We start from the raw sequence: 20554 nt of genomic DNA on the forward strand, positions 1-20554 counted from the left end.
ACCATCTTGGAATAAAAGTTACCTCTTCCACATCAAAATACCATAAATCACAATTCTTCAATTCTTCCTAAACAAAGTCATTTGAAGTAATATAAGAGCTAGTGTTTATATATATTTCAAGGTTTGTGAAGCACTTTACCTCTGTTAGCTCATTTGATTGTCACAACAAACCTGCAAAAATGATGCTATTGTCCCTATTTTGCATATGAAATAACTGAGGCACTAAAAGATTAAGTAATTTCCCCAGAGTTACACAGTTAGTAAGTGTATGAGAAAGGATTTGAACTCAAAGTCTTCCTGTCTGTAAATCCAGAACTCTATCTCCTGCAGCAAAATCCCAGTCTTTCCCCAGAGTTTATTCTCATCCCAGAGCTGCATTATACTTAAGAATGGTTCCTTTCTGCTGATTATGTCAACTTTAAACTAAGTAGTAAGTTCCAGGTTTTACTCTGAAGGACTTTCTTGAAGCATTCACAAGAGTAAGAATTTTCCAGACCTACATCAGGCAGCACTATTTCTAAGTCCAATGAGTTCCCTCTGTTTTTCTGGTGGCTGCTAAAGATGAGGCTGGTGGCAGAGACTGGTGGTCAAGGGACTGGACATTAATGGAGCATGTAGAACCAACTCAGGGACCTCTGGAGCCAGAACAGTGGGCTGAGGGAAGGAGTTGATAAATGAGAAGACTGGGGAAAAAGGAAGTAGTTCCAACAAGAAGAGGAAGTATAGGAAAAAGAGAAAAAGGACAAGGAGAAAGAGGAAGAGGAGAAAGAAAGATTCAACAGAACTTAGATTCAAAATCAGAAAGGACAGTATATAAATAGACAGGAGGAGATGCAAGTCTATAAAAGGCTTAAATTCAAAAGAAACTTGGAACATAGAACTTTGGAGTTGAAAAGGGCTAAAAACAGTCAACTATTGGATTTCCCTGTTCCAAGTCTCTCCTCACTCCACTCTATCCTTCACTCAGCTATTAAACTGATCTTCCTTTAGCATAGATCTGACCATATCACCCCCATCCCCAATTTCACAAACTACAATGGCTCTCAATTGCTTCTAAAATCAAATATAAAATCACCATTTGACTTTATAACCTTTTTGAATGACTCATTCCTACCTTTTCTGCCTTCTTACTAAATACTCTATAATCTAGTGACCCTATCTGCCTTTTTCTTTCTCATATAAGACTTTCCATCTCTCTAATCTGAGACTTGCCACTGACTGGTCCCAGAAATTATATTCTTTTAAGTGTAAGCATAGCAAGAAGTTACAGAGAAATAGAATCTATTTTCATAACAAATAGAATTTTAAAAATTGAAAAGGCAATATAATGAGAAGAAATTTGCTAATAATTTGCTTGTACTCACAGTGAAGAAATTTACTAATAAACTAGAAATTTACTAGTAATTCATAGCAAGTCCTACTTCTTTGTTCCAAAAAGTAACTGCACAAACACAGATATATTCCAATAATAGTTTCTCTGGGAAAAAAAAACAAGATGAGAATATTAGTCAACAAATAGACTAGTAAGTAATAGGTAACTAAGTGGTGGACTGTATATAGTACTAGGTTTGGAATTAGATAAACTTGAGTTCAAATTCAGAATTATTTTTCTTATCCTATCCTGTAACATCTCTCCCTTTCTCCACAATCTCTAAGAAATTGCTGCCATTGGCTTCACACCCTCATTCTCTAGCACTTTCAGGATCTTGTGATATAGTAAATTAAGTCTGCTTCACTGGAAAATTCAGGAAAGGCATTCAGGTTCTCTCTTCCCATCCCCTCATTCAGCTTGACTTACACCTAGATGTGAAACACGTTTATTCTATTCTTCTGAACTTTCTCCTCCTGTAAAATCCATTTGTATTTAGCAGAAAAAAACAAAACTAAAGAAAGAGTTCATGAATCTTACTTTTTTAATGTGTGAATTTTTTGTGCATTTTCATTTACACCCTAAATGTTAATATGTATTGTGTCCAACCTGTGATAAAATCTTCTGAGCTCATAATGGTTTGATCAGCCACAATGGGACATACTATAATTTGACCTCAACATAGTGGGATACTTGTCAAGAATGAAACACATTGCTACAATCAACCAGGCATTTTGATTATTCCATCTATTTTGAGTGGCCTGCCTATCCTTGATGTAGTCTTCCTCTTTCTCCAAAAAGACTTTAAAACTCCTTTTTCATACTGCAGGGGCACTGAGGTGGCACCATGGATACAACTCCAGGCATAGAGTAAGGAAGTCCTGAGTTCAAATCCAGTCATAGATACAATAGTCCATACAATTCACTTTTGTCTCAGTCCTTAAGGTGTAAAATGATCTAGGGAAGTAAACAGCAAACCACTCCAGTATGTTTGACAAGAAAAACACAAACGGGGTCACCAAGGGTTAGATACAACTGCAAATGACTGAACTACAATTCGTTATTGGATATCACCACCACACCAAGATGACTCTATTCTCTAGCATTCCAGATAAAATATTTTCATGTAACCAGGGTACACATTTGTATTCATGTTCCATTACTTGATCTTGCTTTTTATCTTCTGAAAAGATATTTTCACAGTCTATGTCAGTCAGTACATTTTTTTTGTACATTTTTTTGTTTCTTTACAGAATTGTTTCTTCTCTTTCTCCTCAATTCTTGAGTGCATCTCATTCCTCTTTGCCCTGTAGAATATTAATTCATGGGATAAAAATCATCTCTGAACTCTTTGAAATTTGCTTGTTCAAGATCTAGATTATGAATCAGATAATGCTTTCATTGTCCTTTTTCATAGATTTTCATTTAAACTGGTCACATTATTTCAAGATACTCATAATTTCTGCCCCAAAAAACATTTCACCATGTTGATTCAGAATCATACATCCCCTTGCCATTCTTTTAAAAAAAATGCTATTATAATAATGCAAAAGAAAGATGTGTCATCTATTGTACTATAGACAGAAAAGGGGCACCAATTTGTTTGCATAATTATCTTTTCTTGTCTCTCTACCAAGATTGTGATCAATTTCCCAAAGCCTTGATGCATTTATTCAGTCTTGGTAGGTAGATTATTAAAAACTATTACAAGAGTATTGTTTCTCTTTCTCTTTGCATTGATCCTTAGGAAATGGATTTATTAATATTTAGTATTCATTTTGCTAAATGTTAGAGATACAAAGAAAAAATTTTATAAGTTTCTGCTCTCCAAGAACTCGCGATCTAATCAGAACACAATATGACAAGAACTATATACAAATCAGATATGAATAAAGAATAAATTGTAGATAATCAATAGAGGGAAGGCAATAAATTAGGGGAGAGGGAAGCAACATATTCATGTAGAAGATGGGATATTAGCTAAGACTTGAAAGAACCAAGGATGCCAGAAGATGGAAATAAGGAGGGAGAAAATATAAAGGAGGATAGTTAGTGAGAGCGTCTGGAGTTTGAAGATGGAATATCTTGTGTGTGAAACCACAAGACATCTGGAGTCCCTAGACCACAAGAGTATATGAGATAAGTGTGGATAAAGACTGAAAAGATGGAAAAGGAGTGGACTACGAAGGACTTTGAATACTAAATAGATGGTTTCTATTTTTCCCAAAGGTGATATGAAGCCATGTGAATTTGTTAAATAAGTAGAAGACAGGGTGTTTAGGAAGGTCAGTTTGATAGCTGAATAAAAGATGAACAGAAAATAGGTAAGGAAGAGAAACAAATAAGTAAGTCAAGGTATGAGGAAATTAAAGCCTTCATCAATGTGGTGGAAGGATCAAAGAAAAAGGAGGTATAAAAGAAAGATTTTATGAAGGTAAAATCAACACGACTTGGCAAAACATTGGCTATGGGGCTGGAGTGACTGAAAGTAGAGGATGACATCTAGATTACAAAACTGATAAAGTGGTATCTTCAACAGTAATTGGAAAGTTGTAATAAAGGAAGTTTTTAGGAGAAAGATAACAAATTCAGCTTTGGACTTATTTGAGATTTTCAATACGCAACTGGTGACATAAGCCTAGAGATGAAGGGAGAAGCTAAAGGTAGATAAATGGATTTGAGAATATTTCCATCGAGATGATAATTGAATCGACCATACTTCCTTTGTCTGGTTCTTAGATTTCTTCCCATAAAAATATTGTCTGAATATACAGCATTAAATATCAATCACTCATTTATCCATTTTGTCCTTTTAAATAAAGAATAACTTTTCAAGGTAAGATTAAATGAAGCAGTATTTGTAAAGTATGTAGCAAGGTGCCTAGAAAAATAGAAGGTTCTTAATAAATACTTACTTTCTTCTCCCTTTTCCATCAAAAACGAAACAATTGTTTTTTGATTTCCTTTGCAGCTCTATCAACAGGAAAACCCCATGGATATCTTCCCAAAATACTTCCAAATTTTCAGAGTATAAGGTGAAATTGGAGAATATTGGATCATTATTTGAAACTTTTCTTGAAATCATTTATTGCTAACAATTTTTGTTTAGAAAAATATTTGTTGTCATTCTTTGACTTTTGTTTTTGGAAAATATAACGTGTTATAAACCACCTCTCAATTTCCTAAATATTTTGGATCTCATACTATTAGTAATGACATTTTCTTTAATGTAATCAAATGTTTTCCTACTATCTCATTCCTCTTCCAACTCTATCTTTATTGATTTTATTCATGCAAAAATATTCAAACAAACTTGAAATTAACTGTTCTAATTTTATCTTCTTTTCCAACAGACCTATGGAAGGAGGAAATCAAACAAGCATTTCTGAGTTTATCCTCCTGGGCCTTTCAAACCAGCCTGAACAAGAGAGACTTCTATTTTTCCTATTCCTGATTATGTACCTGATCACAGTGCTATGGAACCTGCTCATCATTCTAGCCATTAGAACTGACTCCCACCTTCACACCCCCATGTACTTCTTCCTTACCAATTTGTCCCTTGTTGACATTTGCTTCACATCCAGCTCTGTCCCCAAGATGTTGGCTAACTACATATCTGGAAATAAAGCAATTTCTTATGTTGGATGTCTGACACAAGTGTTCTTCTTCATCGGGTTTGGAGGAATAGATAGTGTCATCCTTGCTTCCATGGCCTATGACCGTTATGTGGCTATCTGTGCTCCATTACACTATACCATGATTATGACCCAAAAAGTCTGTGCCTCTCTAGTAGCAGTGTGCTGGATTTGGGCTTTCATCCATTCTCTGATTCACGCTGTCTCTCTGACCCGACTTTCATTCTGTGGCCACAATGAAATCCCTCATTTCTTCTGTGATCTCATTATTGTCATAAGAATGGCCTGCTCAGACACCTTGCTCAATGACTTGTTGGTCTACACAGTAGGAGGACTGACAGGTGTCATGCCTTTTATCGGCATCCTCATCTCCTACATGTGCATTTTCATTACTGTCCTGAAGATCCCATCGACTCATGGGAAAAAGAAAGCTTTCAATACTTGTGGGTCCCACCTAGCTGTGGTCTGTCTCTTCTATGGAACAGTCATTGGAGTGTACTTCAACCCCACATCCACCCATACTGCCCAAAAGGACACAGCATCAGCTGTGATGTACACTATAGTCAGCCCTATGCTAAATCCCTTCATCTACAGCTTAAGGAACAATGATATGAAAAGAGCCCTGAGGATGCTTTTCAGTAGAAAACTATGTCTCTCACTATGATTGTAGATATCTGCTGGCCCTGGCTGCCTTTGTCTTAAACAATTACCAATGGTTTAAATTTTTTTCAATTAAATTTCCCAAGTGTAATTAATAAAGTTAGTTGCTCACCTCTTACCCTACACCAGTGCGGATGTATGTGCTGTGATAAGAAGGCTATAGGAGCTTTGCTTCTCCTTCTGGTTCTATCCACTTCTTAGCTCAGCAATAATTAATGTCCTGTGCCTCAGTTTCCTCATCTGGAATGAAGGGGCAAGTACACAGGGAGTACCTTATAGAGCTAGACAAAATGAAATTCTGCAATTTTGCTTTCCTGAATCACTGAATTGCCTCCATTGTAAGAGGTGGCCTTGAACCCCAGCCTTCCTCATTTCAAAATATACCCATCTATTTTCTATGTACCTCCTGTTCTACGAAAAGCTGACAATAAAATATTTAGCCAAACATAGGAAGGCTCTTAGGAATTAATGGAGAACAAAGTAAGTACAAGCAAGAGAATAATATATACATTATTCTAATCATACAATTAGAAAGAATTGTGAGCCACCTGCACCCAGAGAGAGGACTTTGGGGACTGAGGATAGATCACAATATCTATTTGCATTTTTTTGTTGTTGTTGTTGCTTGCTTTGGGGGTTTTCTCATTTTTTCCTTTTTAATCTGATTTTTCTTTTGTAGAATGATATTTGTAGATATATGTTTAGAAGAACTGTACGTGTTTAACATATATTGAATTGCTCATTTTCTAAGGGAGGGGGTGGGAGAGAAGGGAAAGAGAAAAAAATTAGAACAAAAGGTTTTTCAAGGGTGAATATTTAAAACTATCTATGCAGATATTTTGAAAATACAAACTTTTTGAAAAAGAAAGAAAGAATTGGGGAAATGGACCACCCTGCATTCTTTACATACATGGGAGACTGTATGTAAAAATATTATAATAGATGAAATCATCCATGCATTAGTTGCTTTCATTAAATTATTTTTACAAAACTTTCCAAGCAACAAGAAACAAGCATTTTTAAGCATTTACTATGAAGGAATGATCTAGTAGACATAGAAAACTTGAAGATAAGCAAAAAAAAGCAGGAATGATAGAGGGAAAAATATGTTAATGAAGAAGGGATGGAATGGGATTTCTTGCGCACATAAAGGGCTTCTCTTTGTCAAAGCAAAGGGTTACCTCATCGTGTGAGATAACAGTGAAAGGGGAAATAGTGGCAGAATGCATGTAGGTGATTTGAGAAAACGAGAGAGAAACCACCAGTTAATAGAATCTCTCAAATACTATAGATACAATATGTTTCATTGCTAGATAAACCATGGGAAATGAATACAATGGAATATTACTGTATTTTATGAAGTAATGAATACAAAGATGCCTGTAAAGGCTTACATGAACAAATACATAGTAAAAAATGAGACAAGGAATATTAAAATTGCTACAACAATGTGAATAGAAAAGATGACAACCTCAAAATAAAAAATGAATGCTGAGAAATTACAAAACAAAAAAAAGATAAACTTCAAGAAAAAAATAGAAGATACTTTTACCCACTTCTTTACTGAGGTGAAGTTAATGGATGTGGAACATGACATATATCAGATAATATTCTTTTATTGATAGGCTTTGCTGATTTTTTTTTCTTTTTCTTAAAAAAAAGGGCTTTATTATAAGGGACGACTCTGAGGGGTGGAAAGTCAAGTTAAGTCACCAACCTTTTATTAAGCACCCATGTGCCTGAAAGTATATTAAATGCTATGGACACAAAAAAGGCAAAAACAGCAATAATGCCAAAAATCTTAGTCCCTTCTCTCAAGAAGCTCACAGTCTAATGGGATCTAACATTAGAATGTGATGTGATTATTTACTATTTCTTTTAAATGCATGAAAAAGTTATGTAAATTGCTTTTTTCTTTTCTTTTCTTCCCTCCCACATCCTGAGCTAGAGATGGCTACCATTAAACACAAATATATATAAAATCATTGTATACATACTTCTATTTATCAGTTGTAGTTAATTTGGTTATTGATAATAATTAAAATGATTTAATCACTTAAAGTTGGCACTTAAAAAATATTACTGTTACTATATGCAATGTTTTCTTGGTGCTGCTCATTTCACTCTCCATTATTTCATGCCCACTTGTCCATGTTTTTCTATGATTATTGAGCTCATTGTTTCTTATGACACCGTAGTATTTCATCATAGACATATACAACTTGTTTAGACATTTTCCAGCTAATGGATATTTCTGCAATTTCCAGTTTTTTGGCACTACAAATAGAATTCCTATAAATATTTTAGAACATATAAGTTCTTTTTTTGCTTCCATATTCATTTTTGGAAATAGACTTAGTAATGGTATTGCTGGATCAAAAGCCATGGGCAGTTTAATAGCTTTTTAGGTATAATCCCACAAAATGGTTGGATTAGTTCACAAGTGCTTTATCTTAGAAAAGTCACTGGGGATTATTGAAAATGGTAAGTTATGTGTCATAAGGTAACATATGGGCTTAAGAATTATCACTTCAGCATCCATATGAAGGAAAAGAAAGATTTTCTATTCCTTACTCCCCAGCAACTTCTCTCCCTCAAAAAACAGGCATAGCAAGAGATTAAAGATCCACATTTAGAGGAAAGATTGCCCTTCATTATACTGGAAGTTCTTTTTATTACAAGTGATGTGAAATGAGAATAGTAGGTGTGACAGAGGTACTGTCACGAATGGTACCAAGCCCTTTACAAAATTTCCCCAGGGAATATACACAGCTTTGGTATTATCCGATGTGATCCTCAAAATACCCTTATGAGGTAGAGATTACAATTATCCCCATTTTGCAGTTGATAAAACTGAGGTAGATAGATTTTAAGGAAGTACCACACTCACACAGGTTTGAAGTATTAAAGGATAGATGCGAACTCAAATCTTCCAGACTGTAGACCCAGTATTCTATACCATTATATTGTGAGCATCTTTAGAGTGGGAATTATCTTTTGCCCCTCTTTGTATCCCTTGCACTTAACACACTGTCTGCCTGACTGATTTATAGATTGACTATCCACTGCTACCTAGGATAACCCATCCAAAGGGAAATGGATTTAGAAAGTTTTAGGAGACCTGACGTTGAAAGTTAGCTCATACTACAAGCTATGTGACTCTGACTGAGTAAGACACCCGTTTCCTCCATTGTAAAATGAGGCCATAGATCTACATGATTATTGGTAAGATAGTTCACTATGCTGTGTGTAGGCTGCTGTTAGAAATTGAAATTCCCAATTTCTCTGAATGAAAGTAATGAATCACAAAAGGGAGAACAAAATGTAATATGGACAATGACTATGACTTAGGGAAATAGTATATTTTAGGGGGAAACTTAGTGATCCTGAACATGGTTACAACTGATTTCTGATGCTTGTTTGACCTTGGGCAAGTCACATAACTGCCCAAAAATTCTATTTCTTCAGTTCTGAAATAAAGAATTCACACTAGATAGGTGGTCTCAGATCTCTTCCAGCTCTAATTTGTGGTTGTGTAGTGCTGTGCTCCAAGGGAAACTCTGAATCAAAGTTTAGATAGAATCTGTCTTAAGTTCTGCCTCAGCCCTGATTTTCTGTGGGCTACATGTTAAAATCTATTTCAGCTCAATGCTCCAAGATCCAAAGTTCTCTTCCCTGGAGGAATGCTAGAAAAACAAGGAGTTCTTAACATTGCTATCAAAGCAGCATTGAGAAAATAAATTAGACAACTTCTTTCAAATTCTTCCCCACAGGAAGCCAAGGCCAGAGTCTAGAGTAGAAAATGGACAATTACTTGGCCATTAGTTTCTTACAAAAACCTCAGGGAATTAGAGCCTTGGACCCAAGGACTCTATGTAAAAGCACCTACAGTGGTATCCATTCACCTTTCCTAATGGGCAGACTAGATTCTTGCTGTAATACGAGCCACCTAGTCAACATTTCAAGACATCTTTCTCATGGATTTGGCTGGTTCTCTGATCAATCTATGGGAAGGAAACCCAGGAAGACATTGCAGCTGGATTCTTCAAAAACAGAATAAAAGATTCTGACCAAATACTCAAGTAGGTAAATCTGCAGAAAGCAATTTCCATTCATTTCAAGGGAAAAAACTCATATTAAATTATATGGTGAATGAGTTTTAGAATCTTAGAAACTTCATGCTAAAACAGACTTGAGTGAGTAGGTTGTTAGAATTGAAACAGAATTTCTTTTACTTTTATCTTACATTTCTCTTGTATTTTAGCTTTATTGATAAGACTGCAAAATATTTTTCCGATTCAATCTCTTTCCATAATTCATTCAAAAAAGATTTTATCTACTAAAATTTAAATTCAAAAATGAATCTTTTCTAAAGTACATTTTAATTATTTTCAACCACAATGCATTTCTTTTGCAAATAATCATTAAAAAATCTATTTTATGAGCTTAAAAATGATCTAATCAAAGATGTATAAAGGAAAGTTCCTGTTTCCATGAGGAAAACATAATAGTAAGTACTCTTTTATTATCCTTCAAGAATGTTTTGCTTTGAAAGTAATGAAATATTTAGCATACAGACAGTTTAGTTTTAGGATTCCTTAACCATTTGGGAGTTCAGCTGAAATTTAAAGGAAAAAGAAATTGTTTACAAAATACTAATCATATTAAGTCTTACTGAACACAGAATTAAAGTTTTCTGGGAAGTACGACAAAATGTCCAAATTCCTCAAAGGATCTATAACAACATGTATGTTTGAGAGATTTGCTTGCTTAGTATGAGACATCATGATGATAGAAAATTTGAAATAAGCAATATTTCTTAATTAGGGAAACATGTCAACTAAAATCACTAAATATAATAACAAAGTCATGTACATCGCTGAGAGACTAAAAATAAAAATATCTTCATATAGAGATAAGTTTTCTAAAGTTCTTTTATGAAACAGCTTAGGTTGACCCCCTCTCCCTCCAGTTGGGCTAACCAATCAGAATGATTAGGCATTTCAAGAATCAGTCACATACTTCATTGGAAGTTGTATGGTTCTTCCCTGATTTTGTACACATAACTTTGTTGGGGCACAACTATAATTGCCTCTGGTTTCTTTTGTGCTACCAATATGTTAGACTGAAGGCACTAAGGGGCATAGAAAGAAACCAAAGCTCTGTGACTGGAACATAGTACTTCAGATCAATGCTGACATAGTGTGCTGAACACTACTGATTCAGTTTGGATTCAAAATGGAGAAAAGGGGCATTTCAATAGTAGAAAAGTTAACTGTGCAATAAAGTAACTTTAAAGTTTCCTTGAAAACAGATTACAATTAAATTATTACTTAGAAGAAGGAAGAATTTTATTTTCCTCTTCCATCTATATCCATGGTCAGCTGTGTTTATGGTTTTCTATGAGATAATATGCATCTGCTCGTTGAGAGACTGAAACACATTTTCCCCAACTTCTGATATTTATATAATTCTCTTGATAGAATATTTTCTCTCCAATTCAATTGTACTTGATTATTGTATCATCATCAGGAATTTACACATGGGAGTGTTATATTCATAACCATGAGTCAGATTTAAGAATTTATACTCAACTGTGTAATCCTGTAGTATGAAGGGGGACTCAGCCCCTATATGAAAATAATAACCCTTTCTAAAGGTTTCTGATTTCTAGAAGCCGATATAGAAAAGGCAGCAAAGGAAAGATCATGTGGGAATAAAAGTTATTCCTTCCACCTCAAAATACCTTAATTTCCAATTCTTCAATTCTTTCTAAACAAAGTCATTTGAATTAAGTAATATAAGAACTAGTGTTTATATCACATTTCAAGGTTTAGGAAGCACTTTACCTCTGTTAATACATTTGATTCTCACAACAAACTTGGCAAAAAAGATGCTGTTATCCCCATTTTACACATGAAACAACTGAGACACAGAAAGATTAAGTAATTTCTCAAGAGTCACACACTAGTAAGTGTCTGAGAAGGGACTGGAACTCAAAATCTTGCTGTCTCCCAAGTCCAGAACTCTATATCTTGCAGCAAACATCAAAGTTTATAAGCTATTTTTTCATCCAAGAATCACATTCTACTTAGGAATGGTTCCTTTATGCTGATTATATCATCTTTAAACAAGGTTGTAAGCTCTAGGATTTATTCTGAAAAACTTTAATCTTCAAGCACCCACAAGAGTAAGAATTCTCCAGACCTACATGAGACAGCACCATCTCTATGCCCAATGAGTTCCTTGCCTTCTTTTGGTAGCTGATGAAGAGGAGGTTGGTCAAAGCACTAGTCACTGATGAAGCATGAAGGGAACCATATAAAACCATTTCAAGGACTTCTGGACCCCGAACAATGGGCTGTGGGAAGGAGTTAGCAAATTAGAAGGCTGAGGGAAAAGGGAAAACTTCTTACAGGAGGAGAAAATATAGGCAAGAGAGAAAAAGGGCAAGGAGAAAGAGCAAGAGGACAAGGAAGGATTCAACAGAATTTAGAATTCAAAATCAACAAAAAACTTGGTATATAACTAAACAAGAGGATTTCCCTAGCTAATAAAATGTTCAAGCTCAAAAGAAACTTGGGACATGGAACTTCAGAGTTGTAAAGGGCTAAAAATAGTCAACTATTGGGTCTCCCAGTTCCAAGGCTTTTCTCACTCCACTCCAAACTCCAATCAGCTGTAAAACTCATCTTCCTTTAGCATAAATCTGACCATATAATTTCCATCCCCAATTTGACAAAATACAAAGCCTCCCAAATGCATCTAGTATCAAATGTAAAATCACTGTTTGACTTTATAACCTTCTTGGATAGCCCATTCTTATCTTATCTGCCTTCTTACTAAATACTCTCTAAACTAGTGAAACTGGCTACTTTTACATTTCTCACACAGGAGACTCCATCTCTCCAGTATGAGACTTGTCTCTGGCTGGACTCAGAAATAGTATTCTTGTAGGTGTAAGTATGGTAAGAAGTTTCAAAGAAATAGAATCTATGTTCATAACAATTAGGATTCATAGAACATTTGAAAAGACAATATAGAAAAGAAATATACTAGGAATTTACTTGTACTCATAATAATGACATTTCCCATTAATTCATAGAAAACCCTATTCCTTTGTTCCAGAAAACAACTGTATACAGACATGTCCAAATAATTTCCCTGGAAAAAAACAAGATGAGAATATTAGTCAACTAGTAACCCAGTAATTTAGAGTAGCTAGGTAGGTCATTGCATGTAGTACTAGATCGGAAGTTAGATAAATCTAAACTCAAATTCATAATTATTTTTCTTATTATATCCTGTGATACCTCTCCCTTTCTTCATGATCTCTCAGAAATTGCTGCCAGTGGCTCAACACTCACATTTTCTAGCATTTTCAGGACTCTGTGATATAGTACATCCAGTCTGGTTGACTAGAAAATTCATGAGGAGCAGTCAAATGCTCTCTTCCCATCCCTTCATTTACCTTGACTCACATTTGTATATTGAACATGTTTGTTCTAGTCTTTTGAACTTTGTCCTCATTTGAAAACCATTCATACTATTTAGCAGAAAAAAACAAAAGTAAAGAAAAATTTCAAAAGTCCTACTTCCTTAATGTGTGAATGTTTTCTGCATTTTATTTCGACTCTAAATGTTCATATGCATTATTTGTGTTGGACCTGTGATACATAATCTTCTGAGCTCGTATTTCTTTGATTGCCACAGTGGGACATACTATAATTTGACCCTAGCATAGTGGAGCTATTTTGGTCCTTTTCAAGAATTGAAGAAATTGTTACAACCAATCATTTTCATTATTCCATCTACCTTGAATGACTTATCTATACTTAATTTAGTCTTCCTCTTTATCCCAAAAGACTTTAAAAGTTCTTTTTCATTTTTGGAGGTGTGGGGGGGGGGAGGTACTGAGGTGGCATAGTGCATGGAGCTCCAGGAATAGAGTAACAAAATCCTGAGTACAAATTCAGCCTCAGATACAATTTGTGTTAGTATGTACAATTCATTTTACCCTGTTTGCCTTGTAAAATAATCTAGGGAAGGAAATAGCAAATCACTCCAATATATTTGACAAGAAAAACACAAATGGGGTCACCAAGAGTTAAACACAAATGCAAATAATTGAACTAGAATTCATTATCAGATATCACCACTACACTCAGATCACTCTATTGTCTGACATTCCAAAGAAAATATTTTCATGTGTGTGGGAGACATCACATTCATCTTCCATTACCTGATCTTGCTTTTATCTTCTGAAAAGATATTTCCTCAATCTATAGTAATCAGTGCCTTTGCTGTATACCTTTCTTGGTTTGTTTCTTTAGAGAATTATTTCTTCTCTTTCTCCTCAAAAATGTTTGAATTTTAAAATTTTAATTCTTGAGTGGTTCCCATTCCTCCTTGCCCTGTAGCATAATAAGCCATGGGATAAAAATCATCTTTGTGAACCCTTTGAAATCTGCTTGTTCAAGATCTAGAGTATGAATCAGATAGTGCTTTCATTGTCCTTTTTCATTAATTTTAATTTAAAATGGTGGACATCAATTCAAAATTACTATCCATAATTACTATCTCAAAAACTGTTTTCTCTATGTTGATTATATTTATATTCAGAATCATACATCTTGAAATTCTCTTTTAAAACAAAATTACTATTATAATAAGCCAAAAAAGCAATGTATCAGCTGTTGTGCTTTGGACAGACAAAGGGCATCAACTTTCCTGGATAATTATTATCTTTTCATGTATCTCTACCAAGCTTGTGATCACTTTCCCAAATCCTTAATGTATTTATTCCCATTTGGTAGATAATCTATAATGAACTATTAGAAGAGTACTGTTTCTCTTTCTCTTTGCATTGATCCTTAGCAAATGACTATTTAGTATCCATCTTGTTAAATGCTAGAGATACCAAAAAATATTTTTAAAAGTTTCTGCTCTCCAAGAACTCAGAGTCTAATTAGAAGACAACATGAAAAGAACTATATACAAACCAGATATGAATAAAGTATAAATTGTACATAATCAACTGAGGAAAGGTAGAGGGAGGGAACATATTCATGTAAAAGATAGGATATTAGCTAAGACTTGAAGGAGCAAAGGAAGCCAGAAGATGGAAATAAGGAGGGAGAGAATGGAAAGGAGGACAGATAGAGGAAGTATCTGGAGTTTGAAGTGAGCATCTTGTGTGAGGAATTGCAAGATGGCTGGAGTTACTGCACCACAGGCTATATGGGGGAAGTGTGGTTAAGAAGACTAGAAAGATGGAAGAGGTACATACTATAAAGGACGTTGAATACCAAACAGATGATTTCTATTTTTCCCAGAAGTGATAGGAAGACACTTGAGTTTGTTAAATAAGGGGAAGACATTGTATTTAGGAAGATCAGTTTGATAGATGTTGTGAAAGATGAACAGAATATAAGTAAGATGGAGAAACCAACAAGCAACTAAAAATATGAAGTGACTAAAGACTTCACCAAGATGGTATAAGGGTCAGAGAAGAAAAGCAGTGTGAAAGAGACATTTTGTGAATATAAAATCAACAGGTATTGCCATAATATGGAATATGAGGCTGGGGTGACAGAAAGTAGAGGATGATAACTGTTATAAAACAGAAAAAATGGTATACCTTCAACAGTAATCACAGAGTTGAGTAAAAAGTAAGTTTTTAGGAGAAAAACAACAAATTCACCTTTGGATGTGTTTGAGATTTTCAATAGGCAATTGGAAATATAAGCCTAGAGATAAAGGGAAAAGTTAGCAATAGATAAATAGATTTGAGAATTATTTGCATTGAGATGATAATTGAATCCAACAAACGTCGTTTATCTGACTCCCCTAAAAATATTATCTCAGTATACTGTACTATATATCCATCAATCATGTATCTATTTTGTCCTCTTAAGTGAAGAATATATTTTCAAGTTAAGATCAAATGATATAATATTTATAATGAGTGTAGGACAGGGCCTGGAACAATAGTAGATTCTTAATAAATGCTTATTCTCTTCTCCCTTTTCCAACAAAATGTAAAGCACAATTTTTGGATTCCTTTGCAGCTCTATCAAGAAGGAAACTCCAAGATTAACTTTCCAAAATTCTCCCAGATTTTCAGACTACAACATGAAAATTCAGAGTACTGGATCACTATTTGAAAAATGTTTTCTTGAAGTCATTTATTGTTTGTTTTCATCCTTTGAATGAATTTTTATAAGAGCGTCCCTTGTGTTACAAATCTCTTCTCAATTCCCTAAATATTTTATATCTCAGACTTTTGGCAATGACATTTTCTTAAATACAATCAAATGTTTTCTCACTATTCCATTTGTCTTCCAATCTATCTTCATTGATTTTATTCATACAAAAATATTCAAACTTGAAATGAATTGTTCTAATTTCATCTTCTTTCCCAACAGACCCATGGAAAGAAGAAATCGAACAAGCATCTCCGAGTTTATCCTCCTGGGCCTTTCAAACCAGCCTGAACAGGAGAGACTTCTATTTTTCCTATTCCTGGTTATGTACCTGATCACAGTGCTATGGAATCTGCTCATCATTCTGGCCATTAGAACTGACGCCCACCTTCACACCCCCATGTACTTCTTCCTTACCAATTTGTCCCTCGGTGATATCTGCTTTACATCCAGCACTGTCCCCAAGATGTTGGTTAACTATCTATCTGGAAATAAAGCAATTACTTATACCAGCTGTCTGGCACAAGTATTCTTCTTCCTTTTATTTGGAGGAATAGATTGTGTCATCCTTGCTTCCATGGCCTATGACCGTTATGTGGCCATCTGTGCCCCATTACACTATAATATGATCATGAGCCAAAAAGTCTGTGCCTTTCTAGTAGCACTGTGCTGGTGTTGGGCTTGTATTGATGCCCTGATTCACACTGTCTCTCTGACCCGACTTTCATTTTGTGGCCACAATGAAATCCCTCATTTCTTCTGTGAACTCAGTGTGGTCATAAGGTTGGCCTGCTCAGATACCTTATTCAATGACTTGATGGTTTACATAGTAGGAAGCCTGATAACTGTTATACCCTTTATCTGCATCCTCATCTCCTACATGTGCATTTTCATTGCTGTCCTAAAGATCCCATCGACTCATGGGAAAAAGAAAGCTTTCAACACTTGTGGGTCCCACCTTGCTGTAGTCTGTCTCTTCTATGGAACAATCATTGAAGTTTACTTCAGCCCCAGATCCACCCATACAGCCCAAAAGGACACAACATCAGCTGTGATGTACACTCTAGTCACCCCCATGCTGAACCCTTTCATCTACAGCTTAAGGAACAATGATATGAAAAGAGCCCTGAGGATGCTTTTCAGCAGAAAACCAGATCTCTCCCTATGATTGTAGATATCTGCTGGGTCTTGCTGCCTTTGTCTCAAACAATTACCCAATAGTTTAACAAAATTTTAATTAAACTTCCCAAGTGTAATTAATAAAGTTAATTGCTCACCTCTTACCCTACACTAGTGGGGATGTACTAAGATAAAAAGTCTATAGGAGATTTGTTTCTCCTTCTGGTTCTATCCACTCATTAGCTCAGCAATCATCTAATGTCCTATGCCTTAGTTTCCTCATCTGAGGAATGGAGGGGCAAGTACACAGGGAGTACCTTATAGAGCTAGACAAAATTAAATTCTGCAATTTACAGACTTGCTTTCCTGGATCACTGAATTGTCTCCATTATAAGAGGAGGCCTTGAACCCTAGCCTTCCTGATTTCAAGACATACCCATCTATTTTCTATGTCCCTGGTGCTCTAAGAAAAGCTGACAATGAAGTGTTTAGCCAAACATAGGAAGGCTCTTAGGAATTAATGCAGAACAAAATAAGTAAAAGCAGGAGAATAATACATGCATTATTCTAATCATGTAAAGGAGGGTGGGAATCCTGAATTTTGTGTAATTATTAGAAATAATTGGGAGCCACCTGCACCCAGAGAGAGGACTGTGGGGACTGAGCATAGAACACAACATAGTATTTATACTTTTTTGTTGTTCTTGCTTGCTTTTGGGCTTTTTTTCTCATTGTTCCCTTTTTAATCTGATTTTTCTTTTGCAGCATGATAATTGTGGAAATATATATAGAAGAACTGTACATGTTTAACATATATCAGATTGCTCATTCTCTAAGGGATGGGGTGGGAGCAAAGGGAAGGAGAAAAAAATTGGAACAAAAGGTTTTTCAAGGGTGAATATTGAAAACTATGCGGATATTTTGAAAATAAAAACTTTTTGAAAAAGAAAGAAAGAATTGGGGAAATGGACCACCCTGCATTCTTTACATACATGGGAGACTTTGTATGTGAAATATTTTAGATAGATGAAGTCATCCATGTTTTTGTTGTTTTCATTAAAATTTTTAACAAAACTTTCCAGGTAACAAGAAACAAGCATTTTTTAAACAATTCTTATGAAGGGATGATCAAGTAGACAAAGAAAATTTGAAGATAAATGAAAGAGCAGGGATGGTAGAGGGAGAAATATGCTAATGAAGAAGGGTTGGAATGGGATTTCTTGTGGGCATAAAGGGGCTGACTTTGTCAAAGTAAAGGGTCACCTCATCCTGTGAGATAACAGTGAAAGGGGAAATAGTGGCAGAATGTATCTAGATGATATGAGACCATGAGAGAGAGAGAGAGTAACAGTTAATAGAATCTCTAAAATACTATACATACAATATGTTCGATTGCTAGATAAACAGTGGGAAATGAATAAAATGGAATATTAATGTATTATAAGAATTAATAAATAGAAAGGTGCTTGTAAAGGCTTACATGAACACATACATAGGAAACAATAGTAAAATTGTAAAGTATTTCCTAAACCTTGAAATGTGATATAAACACTAGCTCTTATATTTTACAATGCGAATGGAAAAAATGACAACCTCAAAATAATTAAAAATGGATTTTGAGAAATTACAAAAAACAAGATCAACCTCAAGAAAAACCAAAAGGTATTTTTACCCACCACTTTACTAAGGTAAAGGGTTAATAGATGTGGAACATAGCACATAATATCAGATGATTTTCTTGTATGGCATTGTATTGTATTTTCTTGTAGGTTGTGCTGATTTTTTTTCTCTTTTTTCTTAAGAAAGGTTTTATTACAAGGATGACTCTCTGGGGGGGTGGAAAGTCAAGTTAAGTTACCAAGAATTTATTAAACACCTATGTGCCTGGCATATGTTAAGTGCTATAGATACAAAAACAAAAACAAAACAAAACAAAAAAGAAAACCAACAGACAAAAAAACACCTTACTCTTTACTCTCAAGAAGCTCACAATGTAATGGGGTCACAAATCACATTCTAACAAGCAAACAACTATGGACAAGCAAAACATATAGAAAAAATAAATTGCAGATAATCAGCAGGAGGGAAGCACCAGCACTGAGGGAGACCAGAACAGGACTACTGCAGAAGGTGAGATTGTAGCCAAAACTGAAAGGAAGCAAGAAAATGGAAATTAAGAAGGAGACAATAGAACAGAGAATAAACAGTAAAAATATGTTCAGTCTGGAGGTGAAGTGTTTTATGTGAGGAGAAACAAGAAGGATGGTGCCATTGTATTACAGAGTACATGAGAGGTGGGGACAAGTAAGGTCTAACAACACTGGTAAAGTAGGGGGGCAGGTTATAAAGTGCTTTGACTATCAAAAAGCATTTGAGGGAGCCAAGATGGCGGAGAAGGCACACAAGACTTTCTAAGCTCCTCTCATTCCCCTCATAACCAAGTATTTAATCCAGCTTCAAAAATAGCTCTTCACTGCTTAAATTCATGAAGATCAGAAGCACTACAACTTACAGCTGAAGTAAATCTGGAAGATGGCCAGGAAAGGTTTGTCCTGAGGGGCCAGGCCAGGAACAGACTAGCACAGGCAGCAAGAGACTAGCGACCTGAGCAGACCAGGGGTGGGGGTGATCTCTGTGGCTAGAGAAGTTATAGAGATGACTCTATTATAGGCTAACTGCTCTGCCTTGATTACAAAGCAGTAAACTGGCAGAGAAATTGAAGCCTAAAACAGAGGGCACTCTAAAAACACCAGAACCTAACAAGATCTGACTGTAGCTACTCAAACCCGGAAGTGATTCAGGCAGACTGTAACACAGCCCTGCAGCCACATCCTGCAGTTCAGGACGTTTGTGGGGGTAGTTACAAACCCACATGGCAGGGGAGCACAACCTGGGCAGCCTCTAATCAGCACAGTGGGGGGGGCTCAGGCTGGGGCAATAGAACTTCCCCAGCAGGACTGTGCTTCCCCGGGGCAGAGACACTTCCGGTCCCTGCAAATCCATTCACTGCTCAACTGCTAATACCCACAGCCCCAGGATGGGATTTGGCTTGGGGTAGTGAAACTCTCACTGCTCAGCGTCTAGCCCCAGGGCAGTCGTTATCTTACACAGCAGGGGTTCTTTGCAGGGCACTTTCCCAGCTTGGCCCTGCAGGCCTTAGTTACTTCCTGGTGGAGAATTCTTTCCCAAAGCACTCCAGTATCTGGCTGCTTTGTGCAGCTGGCTAGCAGGACAGCTACCTGTCCATCCACTTTTCACTGCTCTGTAGAGGAAGCTGGTAACCTCCTGGCCTTGAAGGCAGACCCTACAGGCTTTAACAAAATGAGTAAAAAAATCAAAAGGACAATTGATAGTTTCTATTCAGAAAGAGAATAGCTTTTCAACCCTGAAGAGACTAATAGCAGACAGTCTCCAGACAATTGTTGGCCCCAATACAAAAGGCTCTCCTAGAAAAGACTATTAAAAACCTTAAAAGACAGCTATAAAAAAAAAATGGGGAAAAGGAAAGAGAAGCTATGTAAGAGAGTACAGAAAAGACATATAACTCACTAAAAAAAAAATTTGAT

General features: G+C 35.7%; 2 protein-coding genes across 2 annotated transcripts; both read left to right on the forward strand.

Moving 5' to 3' along the window:
- The first annotated feature begins 4726 nt into the window (after positions 1-4726).
- LOC100916098 (olfactory receptor 1361-like) lies at positions 4727-5668 on the forward strand. Its single transcript, XM_003763187.1, has one exon. It carries the CDS (start codon positions 4727-4729, stop codon positions 5666-5668), a length of 942 nt encoding a protein of 313 aa, XP_003763235.1.
- Positions 5669-16095: 10427 nt separating this feature from the next.
- LOC100915842 (olfactory receptor 1M1-like) lies at positions 16096-17037 on the forward strand. The gene has a single exon (XM_003763186.1). The coding sequence runs from the start codon at positions 16096-16098 to the stop codon at positions 17035-17037; it is 942 nt and encodes a 313-aa protein (XP_003763234.1).
- Positions 17038-20554: the final 3517 nt, after the last annotated feature.

Source organism: Sarcophilus harrisii, chromosome 1 (assembly GCF_902635505.1).
Source record: "Sarcophilus harrisii chromosome 1, mSarHar1.11, whole genome shotgun sequence".
NCBI lineage: Eukaryota > Metazoa > Chordata > Mammalia > Dasyuromorphia > Dasyuridae > Sarcophilus > Sarcophilus harrisii.